Source organism: Anabrus simplex, chromosome 8 (genome assembly GCF_040414725.1).
Source record: "Anabrus simplex isolate iqAnaSimp1 chromosome 8, ASM4041472v1, whole genome shotgun sequence".
Taxonomy (NCBI): Eukaryota; Metazoa; Arthropoda; class Insecta; order Orthoptera; family Tettigoniidae; genus Anabrus; species Anabrus simplex.
Window position 1 is genome coordinate 71,472,093 of NC_090272.1, and position 17,907 is coordinate 71,489,999.

The window sequence follows — 17,907 nt, forward strand, 5'->3', positions numbered from 1 at the left end:
CCCTCTACAGTAAGCAATAGGTTTTAATGCAAATGTACCCTTGGATAGGTTGTTCCTTGGACTACATGCTTCACAGAGAATCGTATTGTGCTGATGCCACCAGCAGTGAGCTGCACCATGAACCTTTGAACTCAAATGATTCAGTGCACTTCAAACCACTGCAGCGAGCAAATGGCTCAAATGATGAGAGCCATTCTGGTGTCAATTTGTTTGTAAGAAAACCGACTAACTAATACAATAACCAATAAACATAAGTAATGAACATGCATAGTGAGTTACTAACCAAAATAAAAATTTCCTTTACAGGTTACAAGTGAAATCATCAATTTGACTGTCAAAATATAAATTCCAATTCCCCACAAGGGGTATTGTTAGAAAGCTGTTTCTGAGCCCAACATGATGGTATCACAAAGGTTGCCCTACAACCCTTAGAGACAAAGTTGCAGGAAATGTGAGAATTCCTACATTTGCTTCATATTGATGTCTGAATTTAAGTTCCAGCCCATGATGTGTGTATCATTCAATAAAGATTGCTTCACAGAATGGTACCATTGCAGCAGACTTAGGACAGTTATGACAGAAATAACATAGTTTTCAACTTGCATAAGCACACACGTGCAAATTGGTGTGGAATGATATGGTATGATATGCATCCTTGTGCCATACTATTAGCCATCCATGTTGCCAGGCAACAATCCAGGTCAGTCAGTTCACAATAAATAAATAATATGTCTTTCCTTTCATCCGACCTAGGTCAGGCAAAGTTGTTATGAAAACCGAGCAGGAGAGTCCTTCGCCTGCCCTCGCCTGTATTTTTTTCTGCAACCGTTACAATTCTTTGTGAGCTTATTTTTGTGTTAGATTGGGTTTGACTTTCTACATTCATTTTGTAAATAAATCTTCAACAGCTTGCATAAGTTATTTTTCTAATCTTAAAAATAGTAACCATGATTTCATTAAACATCATTAATGTCAACCGATGAATGTTGTACATATTTTTGTTGCAAAAAACAATAAACTTAATTCTAAATGGGATAGAAAATGTTACTTTTAATGACAAACTTCTATATTTGCATAAATTTTCAAATCTTCATGAATACCATGTACATATTCAAATCGTTGGACATTACTTTGTTTAAGAATGTAATTAAAAAGCATGATGAATCACATGTTGTACATGTTGTTTTTCCCCATGTTTTTAAGGCAGTTGAGGATGATCAATACAGATTGGAACTGGTACTGTAAATAAAGTATTTTTAAGTATAAATACATTGTACTTTTATAAGCAGTATTGATTAGGTGGAATTATCCCCCACTTTACAATCATGAACTTCATCAATACAGACGTGAAAATAATAAACTGTAATAAGATCAAATAGACGGAAAAATTCTAATATATGTATCTATATTTTTTAAGCAGTTGGTCGGTCGGTCGGTTTATAGCAGTGGTGAAGTTAGGACTCATGGTCCTCTCTTACACTTAATCACATCATTGTACAGAAAAATTTTGGAGAATTGTTTTTAAAAGTAAAATAATTTGATCTGTTGGTTCTAAAATTATGTCTCTGAATATTTAGTTTATTGTTTATTAATAGTTTCTGTTTATTTTATTTTTGTAAACATTCCAATGGTGGGTACAAGACCTTTTAGTCTCTATTAAGCAAAAGATGAAAAGAGATTAGTACTGTATGTGGAAATCTTTCAAAGAAGAATTGTGCCTGATTTTACAAATACACACTGTACAGGGTTGGCACAAAGCCCATTACCCACATCCACCCTCACAATTCCTCCTAGTATCTACAATATACGCCACTACTATATGCAAACAAACAAACAAACAAACAAACAAACAAACAAACAAACAAATTTACATAAAAATTGGATTTTAGATTGTAATTTGAACATACCATTCACTGTAAAACCGTTGTCCTTGATCATATCAGGGGTTCTAACTCCCAGTAACCCCCCCGCCCCTAGTTGCACCCCTGAAATCAGTTCCTCTGCAACTAATCAAAACCAGTTAATAAAGAATGTATTGAATATAAAGCATTCTTGTGAAGATATCTGTCCAGCTCTTTGGCTGAATGGTCAGCATCAAGGCCTTTGGTTCAAAATGTTCCCGGTTTAATTTCCAGCAGGATCGGGGATTTTAATTGTGAATGGTTAACCCTCTAAGTGGCGGTCATTAATCCTGTAATGGCAGCGATATTTTACCGGTGTTGCAGACTCTTAGTGTAAACTGTGTTAAAAATCGTTGACATGTTATACATACATAAACAGCACAACCTTTTATCCTCAAAAGTGTACAAGGAATAAGATGATGATGATTCTAAAGCTTTTATTTATCATCCACAAAGTGTAAGACCAAAAATATATTGAATTTGTTTATATTATTTACTTTTGCAAAAGTTTTGCTATATATAATATGTTTATATTTATGTAAATTTAAAAAAATAACACATACAAAAGGAGCACCAGTTCATAGTAAATAGTTGCATACTGGTATATAGTTTATAATACTGTTTTTAGCTGGAAAAATTATACTACAATGTGAACAACAATGGCATGCTACCACTTGTACATTTCACTCAGAGTCACTTGGGTGGGACTTTCTTTTTACTCCACGATTGTCAGGTCTCCAGAAGTGCACTAGTTTATGATATCACACCTGGTGAATACCACCATTACATCCTGGTCATCAGAATTTAGATTTCTTCTTCTTCTTTACTTGCAAGCACACAACACATAGGCGATTGTTATTCTGTGGCAATTTTTCGAGAGCATGAGAGGGGCCTCCTGCATGACCTGTTGACCTCACAACTGGAATTGGGAACTGTTCATTTAGCAATCCCCTAATTATACTGACCATGAAGCCACATCTTGCTAAAGGCTTATCAGTGTTCTTTATGTACAGGATGTATGCGTCAAATAATGTCATATCTAGAAGATATGAAAAAATTTGTTTCCAGTACCTTCTGATGGGTCTGGAACAAGTGGCATGAAAAATGTACTTGTCTTTATTATCTACACCTCCCATGAAGGTATTGTACTTATGAATCAGTAGTGGTTTCAACCCTTCATTTCCGTTTCGACTCCTTACAACATTGTCCTCAGCATGACATCCCGTTTTGAGACAATAAACTGGTTGCCGTGTTTTCGTCTCTTTGTAAGCAACCAGTAGAATGTCACCTTGACTAAAGTAAACGGTTTGCCTAGGTTCAAGTTTTGTACCTAAAACAATCTGAGACAGTCCCTTTGAAGATTTATTCACTCTCCCTGTGAGGAAATGATTCAGTATTGCTGACATGAATGCATATCAACACTTCAGATTGATATTAGAAGGAAAACTGGCTACTAAATATAGCTGGCTCAGCTGAGACATACATGTGGCCGGCCATTGAATATATAGCAGCTAGCACAAGACAGTGGAATTATGACGCTATTTTGGCAACGATTTACACTAGATTAGTGCGAGATGCTATTATACAAACTATTTCATGATTATGACTGAACATTTCTCCTTCAATTGATTCGTAATTAGCACATTTCGATAAATAATAATTATTGAAATAAAATAAAGAGCATGTCGAAACGCCTGATAGCAGGCATTGCCACTGGGCAAACGTATAAAACGCCTGATATCAGGCTTTTGCCACTTGGAGGGTTACTTTCTCTGACTTAGGCAGTAGGTGCTAGTGTTTGTTCCAACACCCTTCTCCTCATATACACAAGATATTACACTACGAACCATCACAGAAACACGCGACAGTGAACACATCTCTCCACAGAAGGTTGGCGGCAGGAAGAGCATCCGGCCGTAACATTGGACCAACTCCACATATGCAACACAATTCGTACCTGGAACCCCATCAAAATGTGGAAGAAGTGGAGTAGAAGAAGAAGAATATTGTGAAGATATTTGCCAAAGTTTATATGAGATGATTATTTGATGGATAATTATCATACTCACTCACCCAAGTAGGCGGACTGCTTCGTAGCCCCACCAAGTAGCATCCAAAATCACATGTAAGATAATCTTTGGTGGCAAGGTGCTGTTATTTGTACAGCTTGCACTACACAATATCTTATCTGAAAGAAATAATAAATTTCCATTAATCATTTCACATACTTCTCGCAGGATGGTTGTTTATTACATACAACTGAATCAAGATGCAGCAAAACTAATACAGTGAACTCATTGTTGTGATCAACAGTGTTTGCTGTACTTGGTTGTACAGGAGTGAAAGTTCAATAGACCTTTTTTGTCAGTTAGAAGTAAGAGACATGAAGGTAGCACGAATGATTGCTGGCAGAAACAGGAGTGTACAATGTCAGATGGGTAAGCAGAATGAGGTGCTAAGTTAAGAATAAAACTGATAGATGAAGCTGTACATAAAAACCAAATTCGGTGATGGGGTGACGTGAGGTGAATGGAGGAGGATAGGTTACATATTAAAAGTCTCATGTAGCTTTTCACTCTGTTGAACACATAATTTCATTATATATATATTACACTATAATATACCTGTAAAAAATAAAAAAGCACACTATTAAACAAAGAAAATAAAAGTAAATCTTTGAATATTAAAGAAGCAATTGAAATTTACATCACACACACACAAAAAACCCACCTAAATGAGCATACATTTAAAAAATCCCCCCCTTCCCCTGCTCCCCCTCTATTCACCCTACTTAATTAACATCTGGACAGCATGTACATTTTTTGCATCAGCACTTAATGAATCCCACAGGAGGTAATCTCTGACTTAAAGGTCTGGAATGTGGGTTAGGATATTCTTATCTGTAGTAAATTCTTTGCCATCCAAGATGATCTTTTAAATCATCATTTATCACTAAAAAAACATCATATAAGAATTTTCTAATTAAAAAAATAAAATTATTCGTATAATAGGCAGACTGTTAAATGATTATTAAGAGCCCTTACATAGTTTTTAAAATGCATTTTAATATAAGAAAAAATAAGGATAGCAACAACAATGATAATACTAAGAGGACACTAGGGGTAAAGCACCTCAAAGGGAACAAAAGAGCTGGAGTGCAGACAAAGCAGGACTTCATTGAGATAAGTTCCAAATTTCAAATTCCTAGGTGTCTGGAGAGAAATAAACATAAGATATTCCCAAATATTGAGTGTTACTTGTATCTGATGATGTTCTTTTAACAACGAAACATGTCATTCTTTGTTTAATAGTGTGGAGTTTTATTTTTACAGTTATATTTGTATTGCCGGACTGAGTGGCTCAGATGGTTGAGGCGATGGCCTTCTGACCTCAACTTAGCAGGTTTGATCCTGGCTCAGTCCAGTGGTATTTGAAAGTGCTCAGATATGTCAGCCCCGTGTCGGTAGATTTACTGGCACTGCAGGACTAAATTCTGGCACCTTGGCATCTCCAAAAACCATAAATGTACTTATTGGGCCATAAAGCCAATAACATTATTATTATTATTATTATTATTATTATTATTATTATTATTATTATTATTATTATTATTATTATTATTATTATTATTATAAGCGGAGCAAGTGGAGCAAGTTCCGATTTACAACTATGGTTGTTAACCACAGAGGTCGTTAATAATGGCATAATTAATAATGGCATACTACAGAAAACAAAACAAGCATATAGTAATAACATTTGACGACTTTAAGAAGGCATATGATTGTATACATAGACCTTCAATGTTAAAAATTTTATGGAATTTTGGACTCCATCCTAAATTAATTAAACTGATAGAACTTACTTTTACTAAAAGTAAAGTTTAGAGGAGAGGTTCCTGAACCATTTTTGATCAAAACAGGTTTAAGACAAGGAGACTGTTTATCATCATTACTACTGGTGTTTAATTGTGCATTAGAATAAGGAAATGGTACAAGGTCAACCCAGTTGGAAGCTCCAAACAAAATTTAAGTTTAAATTGTTTAGGATTTGCTGATGACCTTCCTCTATTGTCCAATAATATTCAGGAAACTTGACACCAAATTAAATCTCTACAGGAAATAGCACAAGCAATACGTCTTACAATATCATTTGAAAACACTGAGATCATGTTTACACATCCCCCACTGGTAAATAAAACAACAACTGATGGGCAAGAAATCAAAATTGTTGATAAATTTAAGTATTTAGGAGAAATCATAACTTATAATCTTAATGAGAAACCAGCTTGGCATAACAGAATAAATAAATTAAACAAAGCAAATTATATTACCAAGACTACATACAATAAAAAAAGTTTATAGATAGCAGCAAAATTAAGACATTATAAAATAGTCGCACAGCTAGAAATAACTTACGCTAGTGAAACAATTTTTAAAACTACTAATACAGCTGAAACAGACAAAATACTTAAGACAGAAAGAAGAATTAGAACATGCATAAATAAACAGTACCAAGTTAACGGAGAATGGAGAATAGCATCAAGTAATACAGTTTATAAGGAAATTGTTATTTGTTGTTTATTATATTGATGGATGAAATCATAAAACGTATTAAAAGAGTATCGTAGCGATGAGTGAATGCTTTGGTATTTGCAGATAATGTGGTGGTTTGGGTAAAGGGAGAAAAGGAAGTACAAAGGAGACTGGAAATTTGGAACGAAAATATGAAGGAGTTTGGAATGGTAATTAGTAAAAAGAAAACTGTAGTCATGCACTGTAGAAAAGGGAAAAAGAGAAGCCAAGTGAACATAGACGGAGAACGGTTTGAGAATGTAGAACAGTTCACACATCTGGGTAGCATTATTAATGGAACTAATGAAATCAACCCTGAAATTAATAACAGACTAAGTAAAGGTGCAACATTTTACCATCAAGTCAGAGAGCTTTTATGAGATGACAAAGTACTGGTACCAAGAAAATGAAATTAACATTATATAAACAGTATTTCATACCAATTGTAACATACAGACTAGAAATGCTGGTAACTAATGAGAGACAAGATAGTAAGATCCAAACATTAGAAATTAAATTTTTAAGAACATCAGTTAAAAAGAAAATAAGAGATAGAATTCAAAATATTAAAATCAGAGAAGGACTAAATATAGAACCGTTAGTACAGAACATACAGAAAGCAAGACTGAGATGGTTCGGACATGTAAAAAGAATGGGAAAGGAACGGGTAGCAAGAAGGGAATTGGAAAGAGAAGGGAAAGAGACCAGTTGGAAGACCGAGAAGAAGGTGGATGGATCAGATTTGGAAGGACATTAAAGAAGCTGGACTGGATGTGGCGGAAGTAATGGAGCAGGAAAAGTGGAAGGACAGAAAGGAGTGGAAGAGGCTTGTTAACCACATCTGGGTGACTGGAGTGGGACATTGACGATGACGACGACGACGATTGAGCACGATTAGGAAAAAATGTATATCATTCTTTGGACATTTTATCAGAATACCTGACACCAGAATTAGCAGAAGAATAATTGAAAAATTATGGAATAGCAAGACCAAGATTAAATGGATCACAGAAATTAAGGAGGAAATTAAAGAACTACAAATAACAATAGATGATCTAAAAAACAAAACAGAAAAAATTAAGATACTTCAAGACACACTACACACCAGACTAAAGACCAAGATCAATAACAGGTCTAATGGGAGGGTATTTTCAACAGAACAAAAGAAGGCTGTATCTCTCAGAATGAAAAAATATTGGGCTGATAGGGAAAAATGTTGTATAATTGACTAGAGTGGTCCAATGCAGGCCATAAAATGTAAAATAAAATCATTATTATTTATATTGAACCTTTGTGCTCGACAGACTGAGAAGCTTTTAAGTTACATGTCTTTTTGAGGCAAATTGAGTAGGATGGGTTACCTAGGAGGATAATGGACAGTAAGACAAGTAGAGGGAGACCATAGCAACTCAGTTTTTAATGATAAGAGGCGTATAACTAAACAAGGCCACAGAGCTAGCAGGAAATAGAGGATTGTGGAGACACACAGTTCATTTACAGAGGCTTACATACTGACACTGGAAAAGATAATAATAATAATAATAATAATAATAATAATAATAATAATAATAATAATAATAATAATAATAATGGCGTGTGGTCTCCAAAGAGGACTGATGCAGGTCTTTCAGTTGATGCCCTACAGGCGACCTGCATGTCTATGTGTATGATGCCCTACCTGTGATGAATTCTAATGCTGAAGACGGCACACACACCCATCCCCTGAGCCATTGGAATGAAGATTTAAATCCCCAGCATGGCAGGGAATCGAACCTGAGACCCTCTGGACCAAAAGCCACCACGCTAACCATTTAACCATGGAGCCAGACACGATGGGGCCCCCTGCGGGTGAGGGATGCACATGTAGATTACACCCACGGTATCCCCTGCCTGTCATAAGGGGCGACTAAAAGGGGCGACCAAAGGATGATCAAATTAGAACCATGAGACTACTTGTAATTAGTACCATCATGCAGGGAACACCATGGGTCGCATTTACTTGCACATAGTACCACTATGTTAGGTACGCAATAGGTTTGTGATTAGTAGCAACAGTGTGTGAATCAGTATGAGGGTCTTATAGTACCTGTGATTTGTAGCCCTATATAAGCAACACCATGGGATGAGCGACACCATGGTTCTGCCTTGCCTATGGTTAGTTCCCACTATGTGAGGAATACCATGGTTTAGTTCGGGTCCCTGTGGTCAGTTCACTTATGTGAGGAACACCATAGGTTTGCGTTGCCTTTATAGGTTTGCATTGCCTGTAAATACTGTCGCAGTGTGCAAAACACCATAGTGCCCCCATTATTGCCTAGCTAAGCCCAGCCAGTGAGCGAGAGATCCCAAGGGGGACTGTTCGTTCATTGGCTATTGTTTTCTAGAGGCATTTAAGGGAAAAGGGTTGATGACCAAGCTCAAAATAAATTTTAAAAACAACACTCTGACATTTATTAACATAAGCAAATCACAAATAAAAATATTCTGGCTGATATTATCTTTTTTTTAACATTGGAACTTTCATAACATCTATTTCTTCCTCCTTCTTTGAGAAGCACGTATTTCTTAATGGACAGCCTTGCTGGTCTGTAACGAAACGCCCCATGTTGGGCGCCATCTTAAATGCCCCCATGATTGCCTAGCTAAGCCCAGCCAGTGAGCGAGAGATCCCAAGGGGGACCGTTCGTTCATTGGGTATTGTTTTCTAGAGGCATTTAAGGGAAAAGGGTTGATGACCAAGCTCAAAATACATTTTAAAAACAACACTCTGACATTTATTAACATAAGCAAATCACAAATAAAAATATTCTGGCTGATATTATCTTTTTTTTTAACATTGGAACTTTCATAACATCTATTTCTTCCTCCTTCTTTGAGAAGCACATATTTCTTAATGGACAGCCTTGCTGGTCTGTAACGAAAATCAAAGAAAAATTAGGCCTACAGCCTTAAAAAAAATCAAAATATAATCGGCTGAAAGAAATTCAGAAACTCAATAAAGATGTTCACAAAATAACTTGATAACTTCTTGCTAGTATTTTACAATACAGTAGTTAAAGGCTTCATGACTTTAAAGTAGCCTCCACACATGGTTTAAGCTGAATTCTACTAAGTTTTATCATTTAAGACATTTAACACTGGTCCATAACACCAGTATAAGCTTTAATAGAAAGTCGAAATTAATTTCAAAAATTCAAAATTAATTAATTATTGTTTTTATTATTATTATCAATCTCTCTCCTTATTTAATTAACACATTCTTCACTATCACACGATAGTGTTCCTAATTAAATTTTCACTGCATCATTCACTTAGCAATTGTCATTAACACTCCAAATAATTATTTTCCAATTAATTATTGTGACTTATTATCACCAGTATTCAAAGTAATTATGCAGCTAGTGAACGTCTACTTCTGATCCTTGCATGGCATTTTATGTTTGAAATTAATTTTAAAATGTTTCCAAATTCAAATATAAATGTGTTAGAAAAACCTTGATATCCACGTGTGAGCTAGTTAATATTTCATTTTACAAATCGATTGCCTTTGTGAAGATAACGAGATGATCTTTCCTTTTAAATCATGTTCATCAACAAAAATAACTCCTTTCCTAGTCTTCCTCGACTTAAACTTATCAAATTTTCCCTTAAGGGTACGAAAATTATTTCTTAAGGTAGCACACAACGATGAATGTAATCTGCATCGTCACTAGCACGTGACCAGATTAAGTTAAATAGAACAAAACATGAAACAAGAAAAATACACATATTTACACACACACACACACACACTAATTCATACTGGGAAACACGTATTTTATATACAATATTTACATCAAGTCCTATTCCTGCAAGTTTACTTTTGATTTTTAGAAGGGTCAGGGCACGTCATATCCAGTAGGAGATAATTTGTGTACAGAAATTCTTCTCATCATTAATGGTGACTAGTGATCGAAGTTAGGGATATCACTTGGGTAAGAATATGCTTCTCATACAGATGGAAATCATCTAACTTTGAAATTATAATCGAAGATTTCAATAAAATCCGTAATCACTACCAGTGCATGGGTTACCAGTTGAAACTATCGCGTCCGTGAGCCTCAATCGCATTATTATTATTCCCTGTCCGTGAAATACACACGCAACACGTGCTCCAATAATTATAATTCATCTTGTGCTCCCAATAACACAAGAACAAGTCAATAATCATACATAAATCATCCAATAACTCAATTATCTAATAAATATCCCGCAGGATTGGTTATATTCCAGACACTTCATAAACAGAGCACATTCAATCTCACATATAAGGAATCTACTGTAAAGTTATGGCTCACGAGCATTTAATTCTCTTTTACCCGATCTTTAGTCATTTTTATTATTAGTCAAGTGATTATTACATCTACTGATCCTCGTGAAATATCATAAAATCAGATGACTCGATCCTAAGGAATGCAAGTGATCTTGAAAAGACTCTAGGTTCGACCCTATCTCACAAAATGTACACGTAAATTCAAGTCCGATAAAATTCAACATTACACAAAAGTAGATTTATCGCGTGGTCAGTGATTTTTAAATATTTAGCTCAAAAGCACGGGAAATCATCCAAAGACAAGCTACATGTCTACTCTAACAGATTCAAAATTCTATTCACACATGTGACTCGTCTACCATGGCACCTTAAGAATTGGAAAAATGAAATGCTTCTAACTACAACAAAACTAATAGCTGTACGATTTAAAGAAGAAAGACCTCTAGTTTACAAAAAGGTGAGACAGCAATTAAATTAAGTGGTACTCAAGTTTTAGATGAAGTTCGATCCCAGGCAGCAGTCAATCATTCCAGCATTTTCCCAGTCAGTTTCCTTCCCATGACCAGAGACGCCTCACATTTTAGAACTCCATGGAGACTTGGTCGTCGATATCCCTCGATGACGTTGAGTTGCAGATGATTGTAGAATTATCCATGTTGGTGTACTGTAGCTTTCAAGACGACTTCTCCAGGCAGAAAATAACATTTTTAATATCCGCTTGTTGGAAATATACTAAATATCGCCAGATTTGACGGGGACAATAGGTCTATGTTACATGTGCGCATTACACTACCTGTGAATAGTACCATAATGTGTGGAATACCGTGAGTCTATGCTACTTTTGATTAGTACCGCCAAATGACAAATAGCATGGTTCTACTTTCCTAGCAATAAGTACCATTATGAGGGTCCGATGACCTGGATATTGGTCCCGTTTCGACTATGCAGCACTGTGGGTCGGTTCCACTGATCGTTTTAAATTCATATCCATCCATTCATTCTTCATCCTCACGCTTTGAATTCTGGTCAGTGGAGGATTTTGGACTTTTAATTTGTCATAACATTTCATCTCACTTCATACCATTAGGGGCCAATGACCTTGATGTTAGGCCCCTTTAAACAACAAATATCCTCATCATCACTAGACATGATGATGATGATGATGATGACAATGATGATGATGATGATGATGATGATGATGATGATGATATTCTTACTGCACTTACCAAGCTGCACCTGGAAGACTGCTGCAGCTTTCTTGCTGACTCCCTCCACATCCAACAGCTGTACACTCTCTCTAGCATTGTAATACAAGACCCGTGCAAAGTTGATGGTCTAAAACAAGCATTTGACCACTATTCAATAACGTAATGCAGACTTAAAATTTAAGCAACTAAAATGAGCAAACAAGTGACTACAGAAAGCTAGGAACATGAGCACATTGGGATATAGACAAAGACAAGTCATATAAAGAGAGATGTACACTGCCAGCCAAAAGTTTCTGAACAAGCATTGAACTGTTAAAGAATGGACTGAGATTAAAAGAAAACAACATACCTATGCAAGGAATTGACAAATGTATTGAGCCCTGACAGCAATCCCTGTGACCACTTTGCACATCTTAATTCTGTATCTCAGTGTTGGGTTACGCCGCGGCAAAGCAAAGCAGTCGGAGATCCATGAAGCCTCCACTATAGGGACGTGCAAGTCCGACGAGTCGGGTCACAGGTTTATATAGTGGACTGTTATCAGTGTGGTTTAAACGTAGAAAGTAATCATCTTTTCTGCCCAAAATTACGCGAATATTCCGCAACAGAATGTTAAGAGATCTAGGATATTGGCATATTCATCAAGATACATTGACCATCATTTCATTTTATCCTAAATTAAATAATTATCCTAGTATTCCTACGCTACATCAAATGAGAACTCTGTAAAATGTTTCATTTATGGAAGGATTTTCCGTTTAATGACTTCAAATAACTTCGAATGTCAGTTACATAATGAGCAAATTATTAGCAACACAAACGGATATGGAAAGAAAAAAAAATGTTACGTTAAAATTGAAATAAACACCTAACTTCTTGCTCTTGTTACAAAGAAATTATAACATCGTCGATCAATAGAAAATCGAAAAACAAAAGAGACAAAGTGTCCCACTGCTGAAGGCTTACAGTGAAAGATCTATTATCCATCACGCATTTCGAAATAAATAACTTGGAATTATAGAATCGTCCACTTCAGAATGCTGTTCCTACTCAAATATCTCATAATATTCCGTCATTCTCATTCAAATCATCGCATTGTTTATCGGTAAATTATCTGCCTAACAACTTGAAAACACCGTTATTCTAAATTCATAAATCATCATAAATGCAAGAGAAATGTTTGAAAGACACAGGATCGTTGTATAATATATCATCCACCAACATCATGCATTTAAAGACAGACTCGATCCTCTCGAACATTCCTCGAAGACTGCACCTAGATAAAGGACATCAATAGACATTGCAGCATCTACAATAACCTTCTCTAACTACGTTGATTCTGCGCCTCCGGATTCCATTCCGACGTTTGGCCTGAAATAACTACATCAGCACTAGGCGTCAACTCAAATGATCTACAAAATATCCAACTAGCAAAGAAATGATTTACTTACCATAGGAGATCATATTCCCTTTACGACATGACCCAATATCTTTACGTTACCGATTATTTTGCGAAGATCCTAAACATCCCTTTAATATCGTGCGTTCTGGTCAATCTTGTATTTAAATAGGATAAATGTGACGACCATCTATTAGTGTTCGTGAGTGCAAAATCCTATAACATTATTCTTAAATACGGCCTCGTGCCTAAATAAATCATTCATCACAGCAACATCAAAATTCACGCATGACCAACACAATTCCTAACGCCAATGCCATTATCAGGACCTTCACATTACATCATCATAAAATACGCAATCCTAATGACACGTCTATAACCATCCACATCTCTCTATCCACGTACATATTTTCAAAGATCCTACCGTATCAAACACCTTATCACGTCGCACAGATCGTCATGCAGAGCGAATTCACAATACCTAAGAACAATCTATTCAGGCAATTACGTCAAAAAAAACTACTAAATACGTTGCCGCATTAACACCATATCACCACAATAATATCACGCTTCCATTATCAAACACCGTATTTCTGCACAAGCACATAATATTTGAAGACCATAGAATCGCACGTCGCAAATACTGAGCTCCTCCGAGGTATTTTGAGCCCCGAGTTAAGTTAACGTTCATCACAATAACATCATAACGGTACCAATATCATCGATGCCGAAAAATCATTCCGTAAAACCTTGCTAGAAGACATTAAAAGAAAACTTACACGACCCATCGCATATTACCACAACATAGATTGACTCACTGCACTAGACGCAACGATCATAAGTAATACAACGCAATGATTATCAAATAACGGTCGCCTTCAAGTTGAAATTATACATGTCAAATCGACATTAAAAATAAATACTACTCTACATCTGAAATAAGCAACTACATGGCGGAATATATATACGATATTCAAGTACTCATCCTGGGTTGTTGCTCCACGACGGTGTCACCTTCCATGTTCAGCTCTCAATTATTAATATTATCCATTAGTGTCCATCACATTCCTGGCCAGATCCTTCGAGGTCCCTCTATTTTAGTTGTTCATGTTAATACGTGCAGTCATCTCATATATATAACCAGTAACTGACGGTTCCATGTTACCTGAAACTCAGAGATATCAATTAGGACAGGGTTATACACCTTGATACAATTTTTACAGTTTAATTAACACACTTGCCTTTGTGCTTTCAATAACAAGATATCTTGTTTTACAATATAATATGTGTTTATAATATGCCAATATCACGCTAATATATCTTCTCAACACAATCTTTCTCCCACGAATTTTTCGCTTCCGATCCTTCTAAGATACAGATTGAGAGTCAACTTCCTCAGAGACAAAACAAATTCTACAACAACATAATAATCGCAGACGGTTTGCTTTTTAGAAATTCTTCTATGCTTCCAGCTCCCATATGCTCTTGACAATTGGAAACATTTGACACATAATGCGTAACGATCTCGTATAAATCAGCTGTACTAGCAAAGGAACTTATTTAATAATTGCTGCCTCGTATTTAGGTTAGTAATCGACAGTTTCATTCTTCATCTCGATCATCGAATCGTGCGAGACTAGATGTACAAGGTATGGCCCTCTCATATAAACTTATTATTCACACATTTCATGGCCCCCAGTAACATTCTGTCATTGATATTCTACCGTTCATGTATTTCAGAAACTTTACTTGAGGGATGTGTATTATTCATTTAATCCTGCCCTATGTTCCACGATGTTTTATTGTCTACCAATATTTCCAAGGCACCACGGGGTTTAGAGCTTGTTATCAATCCGCCGCTATCTTCAATTCAGCGATGCCGTTCACATAATTAGACAAGTCAACTGAACTCAAATTCACCTGGAGATGTGATAACCAGACATAAGATTTCATTGACATTATTTCTCAACATAAACTTCCAATGTGTTCACCAATCTCATCCTGACATACATTGGAAGGTTATAGTTCCCCTCTACTCAAAAATGAAATTTCGTATGAAAGGAGAAATTTCATGTTTATGCAAGATCCAATCATAATTCTCTTCTTCAATGAAATCATCTTTTTTCACGTCTGAAACGATCGAAAATAACTCTGTTCTTGAGATACTGTTATACAATATCCTGCCTTCCAGTCTTGTTTGAACTTCATCACTCGTCATCTGATCCGTCGGTCAGCAAATAAACATCCCAAGCATCTCCGTTTCCTTCGTCTTCCACAAAGATATTAACTTCTTCCTCATCAATGATAGGGAAACTGTACTGCTTAAGACTCGAAGCATTGAAAATAGAAATGTTGTTGGAATCCAGACTCTGTATTTTATATGCGTTATTGCCCAACGCTTCAATAACCCTGAATGGCCCGATGTACAAATGTGCGAATTTGGAATAGAATTTTTCCGTAGGACAGGATATGGCTGGTTTTCTTACGAGAACATAGGTTCCAACCTCCAAAGGTTCTCGAAATTTCTTATGCCTTAACTTCTTGAGACGTTTTTCGGCCTGCCTTTTTATACACGCCTGAGCTTGCTTTATGTTCTCTTCGATGCTAGGACTTTCTTCGACTGGTCTAGCAATGATCTCGTTCCATGGGCGTCTTGGTTGTTCGTTCATGTGAAGAATGCTTGGAATATTGCCGATAGACTCGTGCCATGTAAAATTTATACAATCGGCTATTGTCGGTAAACATGAAGTCCATGTCCAATGACGTTCATGGCAGAAAATTCTACAATATTTCGCAATTTCTTTCATGACCCTCTCAGCCGCATTAGATTCAGGGTGTCGTATGGAACTAAACCGGTGTTGAATGTTCATTTTCCTTAAAGCTTCCGCAAATTCATTTGACGTAAACTGCGTTCCATGGTCCGTTATTATGCATTTCGGTTTACCCATTTTTGGTATCGTTACTCTTTCTAAACTCCTAATAATGGACTTACAGCTGGCCTTCCTAATGGGCTGAAGCGATACGAATTTTGACATCACATCGAGGACTACCAATACAAAACGGTTTCCACGTTTACCTACGGGTAAACTCCCATACAAGTCCATGGCGTATACTTCCCTAGGACGGTCTGGTATTACAGCTATCGGTGGTTGATACAATAATACGGAGTTGTATTTCACCCTCTGACATATATCACAGGTTTTTACTATTCTACCTACGGTTCTCCGCAACCCAGTCCATGTGAACGTCTCTCCTATTGTAGCCGCTAATTTATCTAGTCCACCATGACCAATCATCCTATGGATGTACCATATGAGCTTACATCTTAATTTGCGTGGCACCACCACTCTTAATTTCTTCCGATCTTTATCTATGTATTTATACAAGATATTATTCGCCAGCACATAATCATTTATTTGATCTTCGGGCCCATCGTTAGCTGATCTTCTCTGACAATACTCAATAATCTCTTTCAGAGATGAATCCTCAAGTTGCAACTCCGGCAATCGTTTTAGGCTTTCCAAACATTCCTCATCCTCTTGAGTTACTTCGATCATATTGACTTCCAGTGGCTCTTCTGTTGGATTTCGGCTTAGACTGTCTGCCAACACATTATTTTTACCCGGGCAGAATTCAATTCTTAAATTAAACTGCTGCGCATAAAGTGCCCATCGTGATACTCTCTCGCTGGATAATGTGGTTTTTAACACAAACGTTAGTGCCTTGTGGTCCGTCCTAATGACTACCGGATACCCATACACTATTTTCCTCCACTGTTGTAATGCGTAAACAATGGCCAACATCTCAAGTTCAGTAGTCGTGTACTTAAGCTCATGGTTCCTCAATTTTCTACTAACGAAGGCCAAATAGTTTATATTATTCTCCCTATTATTCTCCTGATACAGTACAGCTCCAACTCCAACTGCTGACGCATCGGATTGAATAATAAACTCACGATCAAAGTCCGGATATCCAAGTTTTATACTGTTAGCTAGTAATTCCTTCGCGTTAACAAAAGCTCGATCATGACTCTCCTTCCATCGCCAGCGATTATTGGTCTTCAGTAAATCTTGCAGGGGAGCTAATATCTCTGTATATCTTGGACAGTGGCTAGCGAAAAATCTCGTCATTCCCAAGAACTGTCGGATATGTTTAATCCTTCTGGGCTTCGGAAAGTTACATATGGCCTGGATCTTAACTGGGTTTGGTCTTATACCAGTTCCGTCAATTACATGTCCAACAAACAAGATTTCGGATTGGCAAAATTTCGACTTGGACCGATTGATTTTGAATCCAGCCTCATCCAAATTACTTAGCAACCGTTCCAACTTGACTACATGCTCCTCGAAAGTTGCTGTCGCCAGTACGATGTCATCAACATAAATGGTTATAAATTCTTTTACTTCCGGCTTCAAGTTCCTGTCTAGAGCTCGTATAAGCGCGGCCGAGGAGTTAGAAATGCCAAATGGGAGTCTTTCAAAGATATACGTTTGATTGTCAAACATGAAACCAGTAA

General features: G+C 36.5%; 1 protein-coding gene across 1 annotated transcript in view; it reads right to left on the reverse strand.

The window, feature by feature from the left end:
- Nucleotides 1–17,907, reverse strand: part of LOC136878799 (uncharacterized) — a 140,301-nt gene that overhangs the window by 41,851 nt on the left and 80,543 nt on the right. Inside the window, exons 8-9 of the mRNA XM_067152281.2 lie at nt 12,011–12,119; nt 3,975–4,089 (exon numbers count right to left, since the gene is read on the reverse strand). Of these exons, the coding sequence (XP_067008382.2) occupies nt 3,975–4,089; nt 12,011–12,119 (224 nt within the window). The remainder of the gene's footprint in view (nt 1–3,974; nt 4,090–12,010; nt 12,120–17,907) is intronic.